A 25,664-nucleotide genomic window follows, 5' to 3' on the forward strand; every position below is an offset into this window, starting at 1 on the left:
TGAGTAGTTGCAGAGGGGGCTCTATGGTTGGCAAAGCCTGAAGTATTTACTCTCTGGCCCCTTACAGAAAAAGTTTGCTGGCCTGTGTTTTGGAGCCAATTCTTTACCTCCTCAATGATTATTCACTCAGAGACCTTATTAACCAGGCAGATTACAGCTTCCACCCCAGAGATTCTGCTTCCCTGAATGTATCTGCTAGGACTCTCGTGGGCAAGTGACTGAAGACCTGACCCAAACTATGTGATGGCTATAGGAACGGCTGGATCCAGGGGCTTAATGGGATAATCAAGATCATATTCCACTCTCTTCATTCCTTGGCCCCTCTTCCTCTGTGTTGATTCTAATCTCAGACAGTGTCTGCCATTGAGGGCCACAATATGGCCCCGCAGTGTCTGTCCTTCCTGGTTTATGTTTAGTGGGAAAGAGGTAAAATCTTTCTCAACATGTTTGGTAAAACTTTGGAGAATCACTGTGATTGATTTGACCTAAACATTGAAAGTGCATTCTAGAGAGCAACAGATAATTCTCTTCTTACCCTTTGTATTTTATGTATTGTTTCCTCATTGGTTGTCTCCCTCCACTAGATTACAAGCTTTAAGAACAGTGCTCAATGCTATCATATGCTTAGTAAATATCATTTTGAATGAATGAATGTATATGTATATTTATTTTGGAATTGGGATCACTCCTCACGTATATTTTTGTTTTCTGCTTTTAAAAAATTTATATATTTATATCATGAGCATTCCTTTTATGCCACTAAAGCTGTTTGGATTGCATTCCAAAGGCAACAAGCAGCCACTGAAGGTTTTTAAGCAATGGTTGACATTGACCCATTGGCTTATGAGCCATGTTGATCTCATTCTGGCCCATATTCTCTGCATTACCCATAAAGACTGCATCATACAAATATTTCCACATCTCCTCCCATCCCACCCTTAGAGAATTATGTTGTAGCTACTACAGTTTTTATTTTGAAGATGATTGGATATGACTGTTTTTTAGAGCCTGCTCGTGTTGCTCAGTTGTCCAAAGTAGTTGCAGTTGAGCGATGCGCCCGCTCCCTTTCCCCCGGGGCTGGGGCTGCTACCTCATCCTGAAAAGATGTGTTGCTTCATGATATCAGCTTACAGCAAACCATGCACAGATAACTTTTCAAACATTTCATTGTAATACTTCCACGCTTAAATCACCAAATTGGCTTTGGAAACTATGCAATCCCTTCAAATTACATTCTCTTTTAACTCAGAATTCACAATATCATAGGGCAGTGTGTATACTTAAGACATTTGAAAATGGGTACATAAAAGCTGCCTAGATTTACAGGATTTTTAATTTTTTTAAAAAGCACACTATTATAAATGTAACAAATGATGAAAATCAGTTATACAATGTGCCTTTTTACCTGTATTGTATATAATATAATTGGGTATGGAAGGGATTGAGAGGTTGTTTTAGTTTCCTAGGGCTCTCGTGAGAAAGTATCACAAACTGGGTGGCGGAAAACAACAGAAATTTCTTTTGCCCCCGTTCTGAAGGCTAGAAGTCCAGAATTAAGGTGTTGGCAAGGCCATGCTCTCTCTGACAGTATGGATAGAACCCTTCCTTGCCTCCGCCCAGCTTCTGGTGGTGGCCAACAATCGCTGGCTTTCCTTGGCTTGCAGCTTCACTCTCCGATCTCTGCCTCTGTCATCACATGGCATTCTTCCTGTGTGTCTCTGACTTCAAACAGCATTTTCCTCTTCTTTAAAGATACCAGTCGTATTGAATTAGGACCCACCCTAATGGCCTCATCTTAATTAAAGACCCTATTTCCAAATAAGATTACATTCACAGGTTCAGGGGGTGGAGTTTAGGACTGCAACATATCTTTTGTGGGGGACAAAAATCCAACCTGTAACTGAGGTCATCTAGCCCATCTCTCTACTGGACGTATGATCTGCTGTGTAAGATCTGTCCAGTCGTAAGACTTAGGCACAAAGTATGATAGTCAATTTAGGTCAAACCCAGGTAGGTGGAGTAGGGGCAGAAAGAGGGTCCTGGCACAAGATCGTCCCACACTCACTAGGGTGAGATAGTTGCTGTTGTATTGACCTAGTTATAGAAATTGGTTGCAGAGCTGGGTGGGTAGGATAAGGTCTAAAGAGTGATGCAGGGAAAGTCCGGTGCTGGGCAGAGCACAGAGAACACTGGTGGGGAATCCAGCTGGCTGGTAGCAAACATTCTGGGTAGATGTTTAGATGGGTGGGATGGTCATTATCCTCTAGATCACCACTGTTCAATAGGAATATAAAGTGAGTCACACTTGTAGTTTCAAATTTTCCAGTAACCATATTAGAAAAAGTAAAAAGAAATGGGGAAATTAAGACTTTATTTTACTTAATCCAAGATATCCAAAATATTATCATTTCAATATGTCATTAATATAAAAAAGATTAACATATTTTGCCTTCTTTTTTTTTTTTGCCCCGTACTAAGTCTTTAAAATCCAACGTGCATTTTATACTTGCAGGGAATCACAAGTCATATTTCAAGAGCACGATAGGCATATGTATTAGACTGCACTAGATCCTAGAAGTGCTGCCCCTGGGTGGTAGGATCCAAGCCACAGGCTGGGTTGTAGGTGAGACTCAGTTCTGGGGAGAACACAGGCAGGAACAAGGCAGAATCTAAGGGTGTTTAGGGAAGAGTTTAGGACAGCCTGAAGAGGAAAATGTGTTCCAAGGAGAGACAAAGTGAATGAAAGGGGGAGGGATCCGCTTAAACTTGCTTAAGTAAGGGATGGGGTGATTATTCTGCACTGTGAGATCCCTTGGAAATGAATTGTAAGAAGTCACACCTGGGCTGGGAGTACTGGCAGGAAATTGGTCACTCTCTTTGTTTCCCTCTCTAGAGTTATGAAGCCTCTTATCTCCATTTCTCTCTGCTTGTCTGTTTTGTTAGTCTCCTTCTACACACTCATTTCCTCTTTTATTTACCTAATTGAACCTTAAAATGGCTTCCTCAGCTGCTAACTCTAGGACATCTCTGCTCAGCTCCCCACCACTAACTCAGTGGCTTAGTGTTCCATTTCATGTTCCAAGGAGAGAAAATCTGATCTGCCACTTGGTCACTCATCCACCTTTGGCTCAGTTAGCTGAGGCCAAGCTCACCTAAGTACAAACGGAGCCACCCAGGCTCATCCCTAGTCTAAGGCAGTGGTTCTCAAAGTGGGTTCTCTCCACCAGCAGCATTAGAAACATAAATTCAGGGCCCTCACCCCAACCTATTGAACCAGTGTCTCTGGGGGTGGAGCCTAGGATACTATGTTAGAGCCATGGGTGAGGGCAGATTCCCTCAGAAGAGGATGTGGGTAAGGACTACCATCTTAGTACACCAAGGTAGAGGCGGAGAAGGCCAGAGCTGAGGTGAGTAGCATGGGGGAGCCCACACCTGGAGAGAGAGGTCCCAGATGTGACTGCAACTTCCATCACTGGGGACCAGGTGTGCTGGGAGGGTGTGAGGGAAGGGGTCACAGAGAACAGCTCAGAATGTGACCTAATCCTAAATCATGTCAGAACAGGACTACATGTGAGGGTTTTAAGTGAACCAAACTTTGAGGACCTGGGACAGGCAGAGGCAGAGAGGAAATGAGTGGAGGTTGGAGAGGGAGAGTCAGGTTGATAACAGCAAGTATATGGGGGCTGTGCTTGGCTGCTTCATCAGTTACAAGCTGATTTGGAGGAAGCTAGAACTAAATATTAAATCAAATTAATAACAGTTAAACATTAAAGAAAGTTGAATTTTTAAGCAGTGGTAGAAACTGCTGAGTGCCTGATGTTTGCTTTTTCCATGGCACATAAACTGTATTAAATTTGAAATTTACACTACAAAAATAGCTTCACAGGAGTACCATTATTAACATAAACTTACCTCTGACAGATTTTTTATTACTGGAGACAACTCTTCTATGTACAAAATGTATTAACGGCTGGAGCAGAAGAAAAATACCAACTACAGATGGTAAGCATTTTCTTGCAAAGTCACATCAAATTTAACATTAGCCTTGGAAAATAGAAACATATTTAAACAAAAGATTTTAGATATTCTTAGAACTCTGTGTAGATTTTCACCTCTGGTCTAGGATACCATCATAAAGAGTGCAACTTTAAGTGATTAAAATAAGTTAATGAAAAAGTTTACCACTTCTGCTCAAAAATGCTATTTAACGTGTTGTTACAGCATTTTCATTGGCAGGTTCTATTAAGTGGCATTTATGGAAAAAGACATATTTTATTGGTATAAAATAGGTGGAGTCAGTATACTTGAGAAAGATGCCTAAAACAATGATTCGATAAAAGGTGCACAATTCCACTGAAAGCAAATTAGAAGTCATAAGGGAATAAAAAGGCTTTGAAAAGATTTTCTGCAATTCCCATACCCATTAGAGACCTGTGCAAGTACAATTTACATTAGAAGTAGATTTCTATTTTAGGCAGAAAGAAAAGAGTGAATTCCTAAGAATTGTTATTACTCCCTTTCTTTCTCAAAAATATGTCTAAAAGTGTTGCCATGATGAAGCAATGCTGTGCATCTAATGCTGAAATGTAATCCAGTGAAAGTTTAGCTCTCCTGAACAGTATAAATGGTTTTATTATTTTTTTTAAAATTTATTTATTTATTTGTTGGTTATTTTTGGCTGCGTTGGGTCTTCGATGCTGCGTGCAGGCTTTCACTAGCTGTGGCGAGCAGGAGCTTCTCATTGTGGTGGTTTCTCTTGTTGCCGAGCACAGGCTGTAGGCGCGCAGGCTTCAGTAGTTGTGGCACACGTGCTCAGTAGTTGTGGCTCGCGGGCTCTAGAGCGCAGTCTCAGTAGTTGTGGCGCACGGGCTTAGTTGCTCCGCGGCATGTGGGATCTTCCCGGACCAGGGCTTGAACCCGTGTCCCCTGCATTGGCAGGCGGATTCTTAACCACTGCTGCGCCACCAGAGAAGTCCCTAAACTATTCTTATATGAATCGTTTTTTTAAACAATGAGATTTAAACTTACATGCAGGCAAGAGTAAACAAATCCTCCTCTGCATATTAAGCATGTATACATTTTTCTGAATTGTCACTTACATATTTGAATGTACTGCTTTAAACTTCACAACAGGCAATCTCCACAGCTCCTCCATTGTGTTCTGAAATCCTAACTTTTGTTACCTAATACAAAGCTACAAATTGTGTTAGTGGGTGGTTGGGAACAGTGGGTGCCATTAGAATGGGGCAAATGCGTATGTATACATCAGTTTGCTAAGTTTTATTGCCATTATACATCTAGTCGTTTAAATTGTGATCACAACTATTGTTGAAATTGATTAGGGTATCTTCAGAGCTTCTATAGCACAAAGAAGCATTTCTAAAGGAACTTGTTCACTGCTTTGCGCATAGTAGGCACTCAGTATTTGTTGAATGAATTTCTAGCACCGTCCCCTGAATTTCTAGTCTAACTTCCAGAACTTTATATAATTTTTGGATCACTTTAATTGTAGGGCTGTATCCAGACTGATGAGATGTTCTTGGAGGTAACTTGATCTGGAGAATAAAATGACATCACTGATGAATTAAAAGAAATGACTGACACTGACTTAGGATTAAAATATATCAGACTTTATTAAACATTTAAAATTGCAATAGTAGTAGTCTTAAGCAAAACTAATAAGGCACACAAAAAATCCCCCATGCATACGTTTGCATGCATACATACAACTTTTTATTCTGCTTTTAAACTTGATTATTTGTAAACTCTTCTATATTATATGGTCTTCATAATTGCCATTTAAATGGCATTAAAACCCATGCTGTTGATGTAATTCGCCATTAGGCTGTTAGCGCATCCCCCTTTTGTTATTAACCGAAGTTTGCAAAGAACATCTGTACTATCATATCAAGAATAAATTCCTAACAGTGCGATTACAGGGTCAAAGGGTAAGGTACACTTATTTTTATTTCATTTTCTATTTTTTCCCTCCTGAGATAACGAAATACAGTACTGTACGAAGAGCTTTTCATACATTGCTCTCGAAGGCTTATCTTGTTAATTATCCTTGCAGGCATTATTATCCTCCTATCCTTGAGCTACAGCTGAAAAAGGAGCCCAAGCAGGCCGGTAACCTGATCTCGTTCACCAGGTGAGTCCTGGATGGTGGTGGCAACTACGATACCAGGAGCAAAACACCCCGGGGGATTTGCTGGAACCCTCGGTAAGGGAATAGTGTCTCTTCCCTCACCCCAGCGACGCTCAATCCGGAGCGCAGCGGATTCGGTTATCACTTTGCTCGCCCCAGCCTCTCAGAGCCCTGCACACAGTGGGCGTCTAATAAAAGCGGTCTGCATTGCACTGACAAAAGCTCTCCGTTAAGCGGGATGAACACTAGGCCCTGCTGGCACCACAGACCTCGGCGCCGCCACTCTGCTTCTTTGCCCGCTCCTTCCTCAAGTTCCTGCATGGGACAGCAGGACACACCAACACAGACCGACGCGCCCAGGCCGAACCCGGGCCTGGCGCCCCAGCGCCCCAGCGCCCCAGGCACCCTGCGCGCGCCTGCCCAGGCCCCGCCCCCGGCCCCGCCCCGGCCCGGCCCCGCCCCCGTCGGTCCCGCCCCCCCCCCCACCACCCCACCCCCCGTCTCCTCCCCGCCCCCGGAGCCGACGAGTGGCGGCGGCGGCCCCAAGACCCGGTTCCCTCAGACAAGAGGGCGGGTGGAGGAGGAAGCGGCCGAGCCCCGAATCCTGCTCCGGCGCCGCCGAGCACCGCCCGCCTCAAGCGACCGGCCCCGTCGGCTCCTGGGCCTTGCCGAGCCGAGAGGAGGGAAAGGCGGAGGCGGCTGCGTGGAGGCAGCCGGGGCGCGGGAGCGGGCGGAGGCGGCGCGGCCGGCCGCGGCTGCCGCTTTGTTGTGCGTCCCGGGCCGAGGAAGGAGAAGTGGGAGGAGGGGGGAGCTCGGCGTCCCGCTCCCTCCGCGGCTCATGGCGACGACGCTCGGCACATCCGGGACCCTCCGGCCGTGGCGGCCGCGGCGCCGGCTGCTCGGGCCCCAGCCCCGGCCGCTGTGGTGACTGCGCCGCGCCTCGCCGTCGCCCCCGCCCCGCCCGCCGCCCGCCGGCCCCGGGCCCAGCGCCGCGGCCGCAGCCCCGTCGCCGCCCCCGCCGCCGGGGACATGTCTAACCCCGGGGGCCGGAGGAACGGGCCCGTCAAGCTGCGCCTGACAGGTGAGGGGGTTGGGCGGGCGGCAGGAGCCGGGCCGGGGCGGCCGCGGGGTGGCCGAGCCGGCGGGGGGGTGCCTGTGGCCTTGAGAAGGGCCAGGGTCGCGATCAATGGTGAGTGGAGAGTCGGGAACGTGGGAAGGCCTAGTTCAGGGAGAGTAATTGCAAACCACTCTGCCTTGTTTGGAAATTCTTACAAAAGCCAAGGGTGACTCGGGTGTCTTTTGTTGGGGGGGGGGGTCCCCCGGTTGGAATTCCTGGCGGATTTGAGGTCGAAAAGCCTGGTCCGAGAAGCACGGTTCTCTCCCGGGGCGTCGGGGAGCAGCCCTTGGGCTACTGCCCAGGTGGGGTCGTGGAGGGGATGAGGAGCTCCTGTGGAGGGGATTATTGAATCCGGCTGCTGACTGCGCGCAGTAAACACTCCTTAAAGATGGAGCGCTTAACGGGAGAGAGTGTGTGTGTTCGTGTGTGTGTTCGTGTGTGTGTTCGTGTGTGTGTGTGTGTTCCCTGGTTGTTAACTTGTTCGCTCACTTATGCCCGCGTGCAAGACCTTCCCTCTCTGCTGCCAGCCACAGCAGCCGGTGCCACACACCTGAAACGCACGGCTTTGAGAGGGAAGGAGACTGAGGTTGACTTTTCCGGTGTGTCTGCCTGATCCGACGACTCGGGCTCATTGTACCCTCTGTGTTTTGGAAGTGTTTGATTGTAGGGTAGCGTGTTTGGGGTTTTTCCTTGTAGGCCGCAGAGCTTGTGTCTCACTGCTAACTCTAGACCTGCTTTAAAAACACCTTTTTTTGGGTCCATTTCTAAGTATGTACTCAGACAGACTTTAAGCGAAGTTTTCTCTCTCTCCCCACTCTCCTCCCCTTCCCTTTTCTAAATGGAAAAGAATGTCTGGAGGGGTTGCTAGATAGCAGGCTTTTCTTACAAAGTGTTTATGATTCCAAGTGCATGAAATCTTTAACGTTACAGGTACGTTATGCTTACAGCGCCGTTTTTGATATTCTTACATGGTCGTGTTACCCCAGTATAAGGAAAAATTATTTGGGGTTTGAAAAGTGTAATGGAAACCAGTGTACTTATCCTAGTTTCAGTATTCATTCTTAATTATCCACGTTGATATTCAGATATGTGGTGAGAAAGGTGGCTTTCCTTAGAGAATCTGTGTGTGTATGTGTGTGTGGGTGCGCGTGTAAGAATAAACTGTAATTATGTTTGCCTCCACTAGACTTTGAGATTTATATGGACTAATTTTGTAATTGAATGCTTGTGTGTCACATCCCAGTCCACTGGCTGAACTTTCGAGATAAAAACTTGCAGTGAATTAGGTATTTGAGAATTTAGCCTGACTGTATATGTTGGCTGCAGTTTTTAAAATATATTACTTTCATGACAGTTTTACCTTCCTTAGGGAAGATTGCAAAGAATCATTAACTGAGTGGTTCTTAATGGAAAACCTGGATTGGGAGATGCCTGTCTCCCCTACTTCCCCCCATTCAGTTTCCTTATTTTCTTAGGAAGCAATGGAAACCTTTATAAGGGATCTTTGTTGCTTTAGAGTTTATCTACTCTATCTGTTCCTCTCTGGAGTCAGTCCTGTGTCAGTGATGGTGGAAAGAACCTGTGATTCCAGGTGTGCAAAAAGTATTAGAAATTGGCTGGTGGCCACTTAATTCCTTCTAGGCTGTATACACAATAAGAAAATGAGGGAGAAAACAGGGATTTTGATTTTCTGCAGAATGAGTTTGAGGTTTTTAGTGTGACTCAACAGATCTTAAAGTGTTTATCTGTGGTTTCCTTACTGAATATGATACATTATAAAAATTCACGAGTAAAGTTAGGAGAAAAGATTACACTTATTCCCTATCCCTCCAAAAAAATACTGGGCTAAATTTGTAGAGTGATTTTGTATTTTTACATTTTTCTGAGGAATTTTAAATACACTGTGTCCCCTTAATTGTAAAAACAGTTTGAGATACTCTCAATTTCTTAAAACCATTGGGAATTTGTCTCTGTCATATTTTAAGAGAAAACTATTCAAATATTAAAAACATCGCCCTCTCCATTTTGGTTACGTATGGTGGATTTTCTTGTTTTGCCAGGAAAGTTAACATGTATTTTTTCATTTTTGTTCGTTTACAGATTAGATGGTATAGATTTTAACAAATAAGGTTTCAAGAGCTGGATTCAATTAGCAGCTTTTTAGGACATAAACATTAAAGAGTTAGATGGAAAAGATTGTTTTGACTGACTGGATAAATGACAGGGCTGTGTTTGATGTGCGTCCAGGAATTGGTCTGGAGCTGGTGCCCAACTTTTCAGTCCATCTTGAGAAGCCAAATAAAATATTTAACCTAGGCCTCGTTTTGTTTAAAAAAAAAAAGTTGATTCTTTGTTAAGACCTTAAGAAATGTTTGGCATACCTTTAGACTAAGTGTTTAATAGTTCATTTAGATTCAGGTTCCATAAGAGAGGAAAATTAAAAGAAAAAAAAAACAGATCCCGTAGTGATTTTTTATTTGGTTTACAATACACTTGGGCTGTAAGATGATTTAAAGTAATTGTTCTTTGCTTTAAGTTAATACCATACTAGTATTTTAAATTTATAGACTGTCTTTGATTCCCAGGTACCTTATGAATTGTAGTTACTCAATTATATCCTTAATGTAGAGTTGCCCCTTTACTGAAAGATGTAAACAACTCTTGCATGGTGTCTGTCTGTCACACACATACATACACACACACACTCTCATACACACACTCTCACACATACATACAAACTGAAGGAGAAATATTTGAACCATGAGATCTCTGCCCACAACAGATATTAAACTTTTCCACATGTTATTCCTGAGACCACAGTCAACTAGCAAACTGTTTAGTATTTGTTGATGCAAAGAAGGAAGGGCTAATTTAATCCCAAATTTGAGATTCCTCAGGTCATTGGTGGTTAAAATCTGATTTGGTCCATCAAGCTACTTCTATTTTTTATGACACTTTAACACTTGATCATTAAAATGGGCTGTATGGTAAAGCTATCAATTTCAACTAGTATTTGTAGAGCAAATTGATTATAAAATGTAAAATTTGTATACATTATACTTACGAATAGGCTTTTCTTATGATGGTTTGGATAGAAGATATTCTTTGATGGTAAAAAAATTGGGGGTAATTTTTTATATTACTGTTTTTTAAAAATTAATTAATTTATGGCTGTGTTGGGTCTTCGTTTCTGTGCGAGGGCTTTCTCTAGTTGCGGCGAGCGGGGGCCCCTGTTCATTGCGGTGCACGGGCCTCTCACTATCGCAGCCTCTCTTGTTGCGGAGCACAGGCTCCAGACGCGCAGGCTCAGTAATTGTGGCTCACGGGCCCAGTTGCTCTGTGGCATGTGGGATCTTCCTAGACCAGGGCTCGAACCCGTGTCCCCTGCATTGGCAGGCAGATTCTCAACCACTGAGCCACCAGGGAAGCCCTATGTTACTGTTTTTTAAAACCAAAGGCTGGAAAAAGCAGTTAGTATAATTTCTAATATTTAAAATTCTTAGATATGGAGAAATAACAGATTACTTCTCCAGAACATTTATTGCAGACCTTTTTGTAATTTAAATGTTTTCGTACAGTGCATCTCATGTTCTTAATTTATAAAACCCTAAGCAGTAATGAGGTTAACCTTGTCTATAGCTAAAGGAAAATTACCTTTAAAAGTCTCACTTTAGATATGCTGGTATCTTAGTATTGTTTTACTACATATTTTATTGATTCAAGGCTTTAAAAATTACAACTTGATTATACCTCGCAGTTTTCTAAGTGGGAATGTGCCTGTACACCATAATGACTTGTTCTAGGGGCGTTAGTGATTTGAATGTCCCCAGTTCATTTTTTTTTTCTTGGTTTCTGAGGAGGAAGCCAATGTGGCTTAGCTCCTTCCTTTTCTCTTAAGTTTCTCTCTTCTAGTCAAACCTTCAGGCCGGGGGGCTGAACCTGCCTAGGTGCTTCATGTAGTTTGGTTTTCATTGGTGAGTAAAAGAGAGAGAGAGAGAGAGAGTGTGTGTGTGTTTAATCATGGATTCTACTTTTTTCCTGTTGGTTGAACTATAACTATCACAACATACTAACATGTCATTTATTTAGCATGTAATTTAGCATATTTAGTATATAACTCAAGTTTTCAAGGTAAATGAAGATCCATGCTTTAACCATGCAAGGTTTTAATTTTAGCTATTTTTGATGTCTTTTAAATATTTTGAAGGCTTTTAAAGATGTAATATGCCCTACTCCTTTCAAATAGACCATACTTAACAGAACTTAATGTTTTATTTATGATTCAGTATCATTATGAATATAAGTTATTGTGCTGTTGTAATGTGTAGTACAAGGATATCATCATGGTATGTAGAGAGAACCGTTTGACTCTGGCTGTATGGTGACATGTTTAACCCTGTTCTTACTGCTTTTTCTCTCTTTGCCTTTGTTTTTGTTTACTGTTACTTTCTTTGCTCTAAGAAAGCTGAACCCTTGAAATGTACTGTTGTAATCAACATTGTTATGTGTTTCTGTATGAGGGACATGTACTGAATGCTTATTAAGTGCCAGACACTGTATTAAGTTTACATCTGTTATTACTTTTAATTCTCATAATAGCTTCAAGAGGTAGGAGAAATTTGGAGAGGTTAAGTACATGTCAGAACCCAAGCTGTCTGTCTAGAAAGCCTGTTACAAACTTACAGGATTTTGTGTGGAAAATAAAATAATTTCATTTATTTGGAATTACCCTTGTCCCTTGAGATACTTGCTTATCTTTTAAGGCTCAACTCAAGGTACCCTTATCCACAGATCTTTCCTTGACCTGTGTTGACCTTTCCTCTCTGATTAAGAGGCTCTTCCTCTAGCATCAGACCTAACTCAATGAAGGGCATTTGTTGTCTGTGCTGTAAGCTCCATGAAGGCAGAATCCTGTTTCAGCATGCATTAAGAGCCTTTTGGCATTTTATTTTGAATGAATGCTGGAGACATAGAAGTAATTCTCTGTAGTTTTATACATGTTTTTTATGGCTGATGCACTGGGTGTGAGTGGCAAGAGGTGAGGCTTGTAGACAGGGACCAACCCATTTTAGGACCTTGTTATATTTTGTCAAGAAGTTTGATTTTTTTTTTTTTAATATAGTGGGAACCATTGAAGGATTTTAAGCTTCAATATATTTGATGTTTAGAAATGTTAATCTTTGGGCAATAGGAAGGATGGACTGGAATGGGAACCACGAAGACTGATTTTAGGATAACCAGTTAAGAGAATCTATACAACAACCATTGTTCATATTTTTTTCTTGTTTTAACTTTTATTTCCAAATTCTGTTATTATAGATAATTTGTAAACATCTTGGTATGGATAATTTTTTTTTTTTTAAGGATTGTTAGGATATTTCCATAGAGAGAGTGCTGTTGCATTAAAGGGTGTGGATCTTTTTAGGTTCTTGATTAATTTTTTGTCAGACTGTTTCCTAAAAGAATTGTGCCTGTTTAGAGCAGCATTGAATAAATGTGTCCCTCTTAATATTCTATTACAAGAATTGGCTCTTGTTTTTTAAAATGTTTGCTAACTTCATGGCATATAGTATTTAACATTTTCTTGTGAAGTTGAATATTTTCCTGTCTGTTTACTAATTATATTTCTCTTTGTTGCCTTGTTTGGTCTTGTCCTAGTTACCACTTAGACCATTTGTGTTTTTCTTAGTGATCTTCCTGAGAATTAAAAAAGATACTAATCTTTTGTCATATTTGTTACAGACGTTTTCCCCAGTCTGTTATTTGACTTTTAATTTTGATCATTTCTGAAAGAAAAATGATTTTGAATAAATTTGTTACTTCAGGAGTCAAATTTGTCCAACTTTTCCTTTGTTTTTCCTATCATTTCTATACTTAGGAAAACCCTTTTCTTCAAGAGGCTTAGTAAATATTTACATTTTATTTTAGTATTTTTAAAAATGGTTTAGGAAGATGTTTCCCCCCAAATTGCTACTCAGTCATCTCATCATTATTTATTAATCAATTTTTCCTTTCCATAGTGGTGTGATATCTTTTTAGTTATGTTAACAAATTAGTTATAATAGTCAGATTATCTCTTGTTCAGTGCCATACTCTTCATTATTGTAGCTTTATAATTTAGTTTAATCTCATTGTGCTAGAAATTTTTTTTGACTCTTTTTACTTATTTGCTCTTACACGTGAATATTAAAATTGTTAAATTTAAAAAGAAATTTCATTGGGATTGTAATTAGAATGCATTAATTTGGGAAAAGGAGGCATTTAAGTGTTTTTAGTTTTCCCACCTAGGAATATGCTATGTTTTTACGTTTATTTAAGCTTTTGTTCATATTGCTTAGGATAGTTTAATAGTTTTCTTCCTATGTTTTAATGTAATTCCAGCTAATCTAATTTATATTTGTGGCATATCCATTGTATTTTCTAACCTTAGTTATTGGCTTGTATTTAGGATTGCAGTCGTATCTATTTTTGCTTGATTAGAGCAACTTTGCTGAACACTAAGCCTACTATTTCACTAATGCTAGTTTTCCAGGTATCAGTATTTAGCATTTTTTACAGTTGAATGCTAACATTAAAATTTTTTTTTCTTTTGTATTTTTCCACTAATACATAATTAATTGAACAAAGTGAAGAATTTTGTGTTTGTTTTAGAATCGTTTCTAAAGGCATTGACTTTTTAAAAACCGCATTTGATATGAATTAAGAAATATCAACATGTGTCTTAAGTTTGGCATTTGGTTTCTTACTAAAAATTGACAGCAGACATAAAACTTAGTTTAAAATAAATCCTGATTTTAAGTAGGAATTCCTATATAGATGATTGCACAAATGGCATTTCTTTCTTTCCCAAAAGTTTCCTCCTGCCTCTTCACAGCCAGTCTCCTCATATCCCCAGTCCTTGACAACCACTGATTTACTTTCTGTTGCAATAGTTTTACCTTTTCTAGAATTTTATGTAAATGGAATCATACAGTATGTAGTCTTCTGATTCAGGCTTCTTCTCACTTAGAATAGTGCTTTTGAGGTCCACCCATGTTGTGTGTCAGTTGTTTGTTCCTTTTAATCCTGAGGAATATTGCATTATGCACACATACCCCATTTTGTTTATCCATTCACAAATATCCACAGACATTAGTTTCCAGTTTTTTGCCATTATGTATAAAGCTGCTATGAACATTTGGGTACACCTCTCTTTGTGAACATGTTTTTATTTCTTTTGGGTAAATGTTTAGGATTGTTGGATCATATGGTAAGTATGTGTTTAACTTAAAAAAAAAAAAACTGCTAAACTGTTTTTCAGAGTTGTACCATTTTGTATTTCTACCAGTGTTGTCTGAGAGTTCCAGTTGCTCCCAATCCTAGCCAACAACTTCAGCACTTGCTGTTGTCAGTCTTTGATTTTAGCCATTCTAATTGGTGTGTAGAGATTACTTCAGTGTAGCTTTAATTTTAATTCCCTTTGACCTACGGTGTTAAGCATCTTTTAATGGACTTATTTATCATCTGTGTTATCTTTGGTGAATATCTGTTCAAATCTTTTGCTCATAGTTTTAAAATCGGGTTGTTTTCTTATTATTGAGTTTTGAGAATTCTTTTTGTATTCTGGATACAAGTCCTTTATCAGATATGTGTTTTGCAAATATTTTCTCCTAATCTGTGGCAATTTTTCCCCCCTCAATAGTGTCTCAAAGAGCAGAAGTTTTGAATTTTGATTAAGCCCTGTTTATCAGTTTTTTTCTTTATGGTTCATGCTTTTTATTTCCTATATAAGAAATCTTTTCCTAATCCACAGTTCTAAAAATTCTCTATGTTTTCTTCTGCAGTATTTATAATATTAGCACTTACATTTTGGTGTAGGACCCTCCTAAATTTAACTTTTTAAAAATTTGCTGTGAGAAGTAAGGGTCAGGTTCTTTTTTTTTTTTCATATGGATATCCAATTTTCCTAGCACCATTTGTTAAAATGCTTTTGTTTCCTCCGTTGAGTTGTCTTGGCACCTTGGCTAAAAATCAGTTGACAACATACATGTTCTATTTTTGGACTCTATTCTGTTCCTTTCATCTATAATTCTTTTCTTTGTAAGTTTATTATTTATAATTCACACTTTCCTATTACCGTAGTTTTAACTTAAGTCTTCTGATTTCAAACATTGATTGAACTTTTCATAAACATTTTGATAGTTTAATAAGCATAATTGAGTCTTTAATTTAGGACCCCATAATACTTTAGGATCTTGTAATGCTTTAGAGCAGTGGTCCCCAACCTTCTTGCCACCAGGGACTGGTTTCGTGGAAGACAGTTTTTCCATGGACGGGCAGGGGATGGTTCAGGCGGTAATGTGAGTGATGGGGAGTGGCAGATGAAGCTTTGCTCGCTAGCCTGCCGCTCACCTCCTGCTGTGCCGCCCGGTTCCTAACAGGCAACAGACAGTTAGCAGTCCGTGGCCTGGGGGTTGGGGACCCCTGCTTTAGAGCCTGTTTCATTTATTTAGTCAACAAATATTTATCAATTTCTTGACATGTGTCAGACATGGATTTTTAAAAAAATTCTATAGTACCATGAATGGAGATATAAGAAATCAGAATAAACCTAGGTTGGGCTCAATATTTTTCTTTTCAACATTTCTATTATGAATCTTTGAAAAGTTTATTACTATTTTTGTCTCTTACTGATGAAAGTGGATTACAATAAGCATGACTTAACAAAGTTTGCTGTTTACCAGCTATCAGCCCTCTCAACTCATTTTTGGAAAAAGGTGGGATAAAAAAAAATAAACATATCTAAAATGTGGCAATAGAAAAGAAAGGATATAATTGTTTTGTCAAATGTGGGTTGGATTATGGTTTTTTAATTTTATTTATTTTATTTTTTATTTTTTAATTTAAATTTTTTAACAATTAATCACTTAACTTGGTTGTGCCGGGTCTTAGTTGTGGCAGGTGGGCTCCTTAGTTGCGGCTTGCTGTCTCCTTAGTTGCAGCATGTGGGCTCCTTAGTTGTGGCATGCATGAACTCTTAGTTGCGGCATGCATGTGGGATCTAATTCCCTGACCAGGTATCAGACCCAGGCCCCCTGCATTGGAATGGCAGAGGCTTACCCACTGGGCCACCAGCGAAGTCCCGATGGTTTTCTTAAACTTATATTTTATATTATGAGCATATTTTCCTATAAGACAAAAGAAAGGAAGAAACTTAATTTTTGAGGTATAGTTGATTTACAATGTTGTATTAATTTCTGCTGTACAGCAGAGTGATTCAGTTATACATATATATGCATTCTTTTTTAAAATATTCTTTTCCCTTATGGTTTGTCATAGGATGCAGAATATAGTTCTCTGTGCTGTACAGTAGGACCTTGTTGTTTATTCATTCCGTATATAATAGTTTACATCTGCTAACGCCAACTTCCCACTCCACCCCTCCCTCAGCCCCCTCCCCCTTGGTAACCACAAGTCTGTTCTCTATGTCCCTGAGTCTGTTTCTATTTGGTAGATACGTTCATTTGTGTCGCATTTTTAAAAAAATTAATTAATTTATTTTTGGCTGTGTTGGGTTTTCGTTGCTGTGCGTGGGCTTTCTCTAGTTGCAGCGAGTGAGGCTACTCTTCGTTGCAGTGCATGGGCTTCTCATTGTGGTGGCTTCTCTTGTTGTGAAGCACGGGCTCTAGGCGTGTGGGCTTCAGTAGTTCTGGCACTCGGGCTCAGCAGTTGTGGCTCTCGGGCTCTAGAGCGCAGGGTCAGTAGTTGTGGCACACGGGCTTAGTTGCTCTGCGGCACGTGGGATCTTCCTGGACCAGGGCTCAAACCCGTGTCCCCTGCCGTGGCAGGCGGATTCTTAACCACTGGGCCACCAGGGAAGTCCTGTGTCACATTTTATATTCTATATATAAGTGATATTATATGGTATTTGTCTTTCTCTTTCTGACTTACTGATAATCTCTAGGTCCATCCATGTTGCTGCAAATGGCATTATTTCATTATTTTTTAATGGCTGAGTAGCATTCCATGGTATATATGTACCACATCTTTGTCCATTCATCTGTTGATAGACATTTAGGTTGTCTCCATGTCTTGGCTATTGTGAATAGTGCTGCTGTGAACCCTGGGGTGCATGTATCTTTTTTGGATTAGAGTTTTGTCTGGGTATATGCCCAGGAGTGGAATTGCTGGATCATATGGCAACTCTATTTTTAGTTTTTTGAGGAACCTCCATACTGTTTTCCATAGTGACTGCACCAATTTACATTTCCACTAACAGCGTAGGAGGGTTCTCTTTTCCTCCACATCCTTTCCAGCATTTGTTATTTATAGAGTTTTTAACGATGACCATTCTGACTGATGTGAGGTGGTACCTCATTGTAGTTTTGATATGCATTTCTCTAATAATCAGCGATGTTGAGCATCTTTTCATGTGCCTGTTGGCCAGCTGTATGTGGAAAAAGCTTAATTTTATTAAAATCTAAGATGACTTTTTTATTTGACCACAGTGCATTCCTGGGAACTGTCACAAAGCAGACATCTGTAATGTAGACCTATTTACTGTTATTGTTGGAGGCAGTTGGGATGTTGTAGAAAGAGTATAGAACTTGGAGGCAGAAAATTTGGGTTCATATCCTAGTTATGCCACTGATAAGCTTTGTGCCTTTAAGCAAGTCACTTATTTTCTTGGTGCCTATGCTTTTAGTTATAAATGCATATTTAAAATGAGTGTTGTTGGGGCTTCCCTGGTGGCACAGTGGTTGGGAGTCCGCCTGCCGATGCAGGGGACACGGGTTCGTGCCCCGCTCCGGGAAGATCCCACATGCCGCGGATCGGCTAGGCCCGTGAGCCATGGCCGCTGAGCCTGCGCATCCGGAGCCTGTGCTCCGCAACGGGAGAGGCCACAACAGTGAGAGGCCCGCGTACCGCAAAAAAAAAAAAAAAAAAAAAAAAAAAAGAGTGTTATTTATTTTAGGATCCTGCTAGATAAGAAATAATGTATGTGAAAAATACTGTTCAAGCTGTAAAGTATTCTGTTAATGTATTTTGACATTTTTGATCAAAGATTATGTTTTATTTTTTAATTAATTTTTATTGGAGTATAGTTGATTTACAATGTTGTGTTAGTTTCTGCTGTACAGCAAAGTGAATCAGTTATACATACATCTGTTCTTTTTTAGATTCTTTTCCCATATATAGGTCATTACAGAGTATTGAATAGAGTTCCCTGAGCTATACAGTAGGTTCTTATAAGTTATCTGTTTTACATATAGTAGTGTACAAAGATTGTGTTTTTTTAACATCTTTATTGGAGTATAAATGCTTTACAATGGTGTGTTAGTTTCTGCTGTATAACAAAGTGAATCAGCTATACATATACATATACCCCCATATCCCCTCCCTTTTGCTTCTCCCTCCCACCCTCCCTATCCCACCCCTCTAGGTGGTCACAAAGCACGGAGCTGATCTCCCTGTGCTATGAGGCTGCTTCCCACTAGCTATCTTACATGTAGTAGTGTATATATGTCAATATTACTCTCTCACTTTGTCCCAGCTTACCCTTCCCCCTCCCCGTGTCCTCAAGTCCATTCTCTACATCTGCGTCTTTATTCCTGTCCTGGCCCTAGGTTCATCAGAACCATTTTTTTTTTTTTTTTTTTTTTAGATTCTGTATATATGTGTTAGCATATGGTATTTATTTTTCTCTTTCTGACTTCACTCTATGACAGACTCTACGTCCATCCACCTCACTACAAATAACTCAATTTCGTTAAAGATTGTGTTTTAAATAAAGTAGTCATAACCGATTATATGCTGTTTTATAGGAGCAAGTGCAACATTAATAATGGTTAATATAGGTATTGATTTAAATGAAATCATGTCTTATAAAATAGGCATAAATGTTTTGTACACCTTGGGGTACCAGTGTGTTGTAAGGAATTCATATAGTTAAATTAGCTATTGTTATAATTTAAAAAAATATTTAATTTATTTGGCTGTGCCAGGTCTTAGTTGCAGCACGTGGGATCTTTAGTTGTGGCATGTGGGCTCTTTAGTTGTGGCACATAAACTCTTAGTTGTGGTGTGCACGTGAGATCTAGTTCCCTGACCAGGGATTGAACCTGGGTCCCCTGCATTGGGAACGTGGAGTCTTTTTCACTAGACCACCAGGGAAGTCCCTAAATTAGCTGTTGTTATAATTTTTATCTTTAAATGATATAGCAAACATTTAGACAGTTAATTGTATTCTCCCTCAACCCCTCCATCCAGTTTTGGTAAGAAGTGGAAGAGCTTTGGAGAGTAATTTGAATGGCTCAGGATTTTGGAGATGGGAGAACTGTTTGGATCCAAGTCTTCAATGACTTTCTGCTGGTACTTTCAAAAATAGCCTGTAGTTTCATCTATTGCCAGTAGATGGAGATATTTCTGCACAGGTAGATGTCAACAGTGAGTAAAGACCTGTAAAACAGAAACCCAGAGTGTAAATAAGAGTTCTTGAAATAGAGTTGGAGAATTAGAAACTATCAAAGGTGATGCTGGCTTCTAATGCATATCCATACTTTAGGATAAACTTTCTCATATAAACTCTATGTTACATGTACAGGAGCAATACAAAAATTATTTTTGTTATATTAGAATTGCAAACATTGGTAGTTTATTCAACTTTTTTTTTTTGTTTGATCTTATGTCATCAGGCTTTAAATATAACTTTCTCTAGTGAAGTAGAAAACTTATTGCTTGGTCACATTATTCAGAATCATATAAATTTAGTACTATAAATAAGGTTGAAAGAGCTTTCTTTTTTTTAAATTTATCATCTTAATCTTTTTTTAAAATTATTTATTTATTTATTTATTTATTTTTGGCTGTGTTGGGTCTTCATTGCTGTGCGCAGGCTTTCTCTAGTTGAGAGAGAACGGGGCTACTCTTTCCTTGCAGTGTGCAGGCTTCTCATTGAGGCGACTTCTCTTGTTGCGGAGCACGGGCTCTAGGCGCGCGGGCTTCAGTAGTTGTGGCACACAGGCTCAGTAGTTGTGGCTCGCAGGCTCTAGAGTGCAGGCTCAGTAGTTGTGGCACACCGGCTTAGTTGCTCCGTGGCATGTGGGATCTTCCCAGACCAGGGCTCGAACCTGTGTCCCCTGCATTGGCAGGCGGATTCTTAACCACTGCGCCACCAGGGAAGCCCTGAAAGAGCTTTCTTAAAAAAATTGAATTTTGTAAAGGAAGAAGAATGAAGAAAAAATATTTTTAAAGATTCTTCTATCTTTTTAAAGTAAAATAGTATTTGACACATTCAAAATACCATGTCTAACACAGTACTTGGTACATAGTATATCTTCAGTAAACTTTTGTGAATTAAAGAATGATTCATGAAATTGAAAAAAGCTTACATGGTTTAAGAGGACCTCATTTGAAACAGATAATAGAATCTCTCTTTGTGACATTATTACTGAATTAACTGATGTTTGTACCTTAGTAATTTTGACAATGTTAAGTTATAGAGGACCAAAGTATTCATTCAAGTTCGTATTTGACTTGATGGCTAGAACTCCTTTACCATACTCTGCAAAATTTACTTCTCAACAAAGTGAAGATCAGTCTGATAGTCACTGCAAAAAGATCTACTTTTGCATGTCACCTAAGAAATTCACATATATAACTAGTCTGTCAGTGTTAGGAAGAAAATTAATATTTTTTCAGAGCTCTGTAGTTTTAACTTGTTCTCATTTGTTATCTAATTTAATTACTGTTGAGATCCTGACTTTACAAGTATTCTAAACCAGTGAAGGCGGAATATAATCTTTTATCTGATGAAATTTTTTTCTTGAATCTTTTTTTTTTTTTTTTTTTTTTGCGGTAACTGGGCCTCTCACTGTTGTGGCCTCTCCCGTTGCGGAGCACAGGCTCCGGGCGCACAGGCTCAGCGGCCATGGCTCGCGGGCCTAGCCGCTCCGCGGCATGTGGGATCCTCCCGGAGCGGGGCACGAACCCATGTCCCCTGCATCGGCAGGCAGACTCCCAACCACTGCGCCACCATGGAAGCCCTTTCTTGAATCTTTTGAAGAGAATAGCAACTGATTTTTTTGAGGGAACAATTGGTACAATTATTCAAATTCCATAGAAATTAGGCTAGTTGTACCAGAAATCTTGTGTAATAAAACATGAATCCTTGTACATTTTAGTTTTCTATTTCCTAGTTGTTTTGAGTTTTTCTTATTTTAGATAGGTAGGAAAGCTTAGATAGTAAACCAGTCTTTTTCTTACTTTAAAATAGGGTTGGTGATGATATTTCAAGTTTCTTCTGATTTCCAGTTTGGTTATCTCAAGTCTTTTTTCTCTAACTAGAAAGAGGACTTGGAATGGTGGTGAGATATTTACATATTCATTCAGTGATCATTTGTTGAGAGTCTTAACATGCACCTTACGCTGAGGTGTAGGTTCTGCGATTTCAAGAAGAGATTTGGATCCCGATCTTGCTTTCAGGGAACCTACAGTGTAAACAAGTAGAGACAAGACTTGACGGATGAACTAATTGAACAGTCAGTGCTAGAGTTAGTGATACATACAATGAGGGTGAAATAAAAGAATGAAAGCCCATGGATATTTTTAAGGGAGCTCAATTTCCAGATTCTAAAGTTGATCAGTTTTTCATATTTTCTTCCTTTCACTTTACAAAAGAAAGGCACATCTCTAGGCCATCCCAAATAGTACATTGTCCTGGGGTAAGAGGCCTTCCAGGGCACCTAAGAGACAAATTAGAATATTGATAAGGTTATTGAGAAGGCAGTGACTCCAATGACTTAACATCTTTTCACAAGTCACGTGGTTTCAGCCCTTCAATTTCAACAAAATTAGGGACCCGATCAAGTTGTTAGTTGATCATTAAAAATAATTTTCATAAAAATAAGTTTTCTTAGCACTTACATTTATAAAAATGAGAAATAGGAATAAAATATTTTCAATAAACATTCATTGATAGACACATGAACGAATTGAAAATAAGATAACCTCATCCATGTCATGAAGAGATACATTTCCAATTCTTCTTTTCCTCGTCCCGTTCCCCCTTTTTGAATAATTGGTTTGTTCTAATCCGTATGCAGGAAGGGTCTACACGTTGTATTTTGTTGGTATGTCTGAAGTCTTTTTTAAAGTATAGGCCCATTGCCCCCCCCCGCCCACCTTTGTTCTTTGAATTTTCTTTGAATTTACTTATTATAGAAACCAGATCTGTTAAATACCTTCATCTAAAAACTCCGTGATTTGGTTCTAGTATTGTTTCCCATCATGCCTGTGTCCCATCATATGCCTATGTTACACCACTCTGAATTCCTCACTCTTTCCTATTCTTTTCACATTTTCTTATATCTCCCAAGTTTTTGATGGTGCTCTTTACTTAGACTTTGTTACAGTACTTTCTTCCTTACCTAGTCACCCTGCCCAATCTCCTCGGCTATTAAGACAGCTGAAGCATTTTCTCCTCTGAGAAATCTTCCCAGACTTCCCCAGGCTGAGTTAGGTGCCCCCGTCTTAACAGTTAGGGTCCTGATAGAAACAGATAACATTCTCACAAAAGGTGAAAGAGAATGTTGCTAGGGGACTACTTAGAATAAATGGGCAGGGTTAAGGGAATCCAGTTAGGTATGGTGTAGCACCTAGGGACTAGCAGTGATAGGAAGTTGCATCATCTTTGGGCAAGAAAGGGAAAGGGAGCGAGTAGTCATGGGAACGCAGAGAGACCCTTGCTGTTGCTTCTCATTTACTGAACCCAATTTCAGGCTGGAGGGTAAGGGAGCCCAGTTCCTGTAGTCTATTACGTCAGCCTCCTAGGACACTAAGTGCTGGTTAAAGGATGGAGAATGATCTGAAGGAGCAAATAGAAATATCCAAAACACCCTCATTTATATTCCTACAATACGTTAGCATACTTCGTTGTATCATGAATTATACTGACTTAAAATTCATTGGTTGTATTGATGTTTTCCCCATAGCACTGTGAACTCCTCTGTAGCTATGAACTAGCTCTTACTCATATTTGCCTACCCACAGTGCTCATTAGATATTTAATTAAATGAATAAAAGTTTAAAAAAGAGATGAATGAGATACATAATTTAAAAGGTCTGTTCTACTTAGTGGTAATGTGTGGTGATTCTTAGTTCAAAAGAGTAAATCTAATACTTTTTGCTTTGTTTGGCAGTTTTGATGCTTCTGCAATAATTGACTCACTCTTTTCGGTTGAAGAAAGGCCAGGGATTAATTTAGGCCATAATAGATAACTTCTGTATTTAGAAGGATTATAATGCAAGACTGATTTGGCTGAGCTCAGTGGCATGGTAAATATATTTATGCACTTCCTTTTGCTATGGGTGAATCATGATGCAGGGAAAGAATCTGTAGAGGCTATAAGGCCATAAAATTAAATTGATTTCAGGAAGAGTGTGCCTTACTTAACTATTATTAGACTTTCTCTGGATTATTACATAGCTTTTTCAAATCTCTTAAGTAAATGAAAGCTGGTCTTGGGACTTCCCTGGTGGTCCAGTGGCTAGAACTCCACACTCCCAATGCAGGGGGCCTGGGTTCGATCCCTGGTCAGGGAACTGGACCCCACATGTCGCAACTAAGAGTTCGCATGCCGCAACTAAGAGTTCGCATGCCGCAACTTCATTGTGCATGCCACAATGAAGATCCTGCGTGCTGCAAAGACTCAGTGCAGCCAAATAAATAAATAAATAAGTAAATATTAAAAAATAAAAAAATAAATAAATGAAAGCTGGTCTCTATATGGAAAAAGGCATCCTTATTGCTAGCCAAATTCTTCCCCTCCCCCCAATAAGTTGAACTAATGATCATATATTTGCTATAAAGGCTTGTTAGAATTGCTGCATAAAAAATTACTCCAAAACTTAAAGGTCTAAAACACAAACAATAATTTTATTATCTCTCGTGATTTCTGTGGATTAGGAGTTTGGAAAGGGCTCTGCCGGCTTTTAAAAAAATTTTTTTTTAATTAATTAATTTTATTTTTGGCTGCATCGGGTCTTAGTTGCGGCACATGGGATCATCCTTGCGGCACGTGGGTTCTTCATTGTGGTGCACAGGCTTCTCTCTAGTGTGGCGCCCGGGCTCCAGAGTGCGTGGGCTTTGTAGTTGTGGCACGTGGGCTCAGTAGTTGCGATGTGTGGGCTTAGTTGCCCCACGGCATGTGGGATCTTAGTTCCCGGACCAGGGATCAAACCTGCGCCCCCTGCATTGGAAGGTGGATTCTTAACGAGTGGACCACCAGGAAAGTCCCTGCTGGCTGGTTTTGGCTCAGGGTCTGTTATGTGTTTTATTCAGATGATGGCTGGAATTGGAATAGCTCGGGGCTGGCTGGGGATTTATCTCTCTTCAGGTCATCTGCGAGCCTCTCCATGTGATTTCACTGCACAAGCTAGTTTATGACAGCTCCAGGGCAGTTACACTGCTAACATGACTGGCTCAGGGTACCAGCAGGAATTGTCAGGAAACAAGGCGAAAGCTGAATCTCCTTTTCTGACTCAGCCTAGGAAGTCCTTGTTGCATTTTATTGGTTACAAGCAGGTTACTTACAAGTTCTTCTAGATTCAAGGGGAAAGAACATAGATTGCATCTCTTGATGAAAAAAGTGGCAAAGAATTTGCAGCCATTTAAAAAACTGTCATAGGTGACAGTGGTGGCAGCTACCACTGCTACTTCTTTTGTTCTTTTGGTTGGACTCCATGCTCTTTGGTATCCTAATCTAATACATACTATTTTCCAGCTTTTGTAATTGAGTTATTTTATGTTCTGCCTTTGAAGTTTCTAGGAATTTTATTACAGAGAACTTAACAAAAGAAATTTTCAACAGTTTCTAGAAGAGTTATGATAATTTGTTATTAAAATCCATAAGTTATTTTGGTAAATGATAAGAAAGATACTCAATAGAAACAGAAGCAGACTGGTAAAAAGAAATAAGGCAGATAAATACTATTTGAATAAAATAATTTCTGCAAGTATGTGAATTAAATTCTTTAATTCTCTGGAATGAGTTTTATATTGAAAAAATATTATAATTCAGAGCTAATAATCAGAGTTTTAGTGCTCCCCCATCAGGTCTGCATTGTTTTTCTTTAACCCTTTTATAATCTATTCCCCATGGAGCAGTTTCATAAATTAAAAAAGAAAATGTAAATTGGATAATTTTACTGCTTGCTTCAAACCCTCCAGTGGCTTTCCATTATACGTTGAATGAAATAGACATTATTTGAACAAGATCCTGTACAATCTGGCCCTGTCTTTCCTTGGCTCATTTTGCTTTAGTAACATTAGTTGTGTTTTGATGTCTTGAAAAGGCCAATCTTTTTCCCACCTGAAGGCACCCCCACCCCGCTTTTGTTGCCGGGGTCTTCTTTCTCTAC

General features: G+C 39.8%; 1 protein-coding gene across 1 annotated transcript in view; it reads left to right on the top strand.

Moving 5' to 3' along the window:
- The first annotated feature begins 7,098 nt into the window (after positions 1-7,098).
- SMURF2 (SMAD specific E3 ubiquitin protein ligase 2) overlaps positions 7,099-25,664 on the top strand; it is a 119,361-nt gene continuing 100,795 nt past the window's right edge. The window contains exon 1 of the mRNA XM_059997168.1: positions 7,099-7,229. Coding sequence (XP_059853151.1) covers positions 7,178-7,229 — 52 coding nt within the window. The 5' untranslated portion in view covers positions 7,099-7,177. The remainder of the gene's footprint in view (positions 7,230-25,664) is intronic.

This window comes from Delphinus delphis, chromosome 19 (assembly GCF_949987515.2).
Source record: "Delphinus delphis chromosome 19, mDelDel1.2, whole genome shotgun sequence".
NCBI lineage: Eukaryota > Metazoa > Chordata > Mammalia > Artiodactyla > Delphinidae > Delphinus > Delphinus delphis.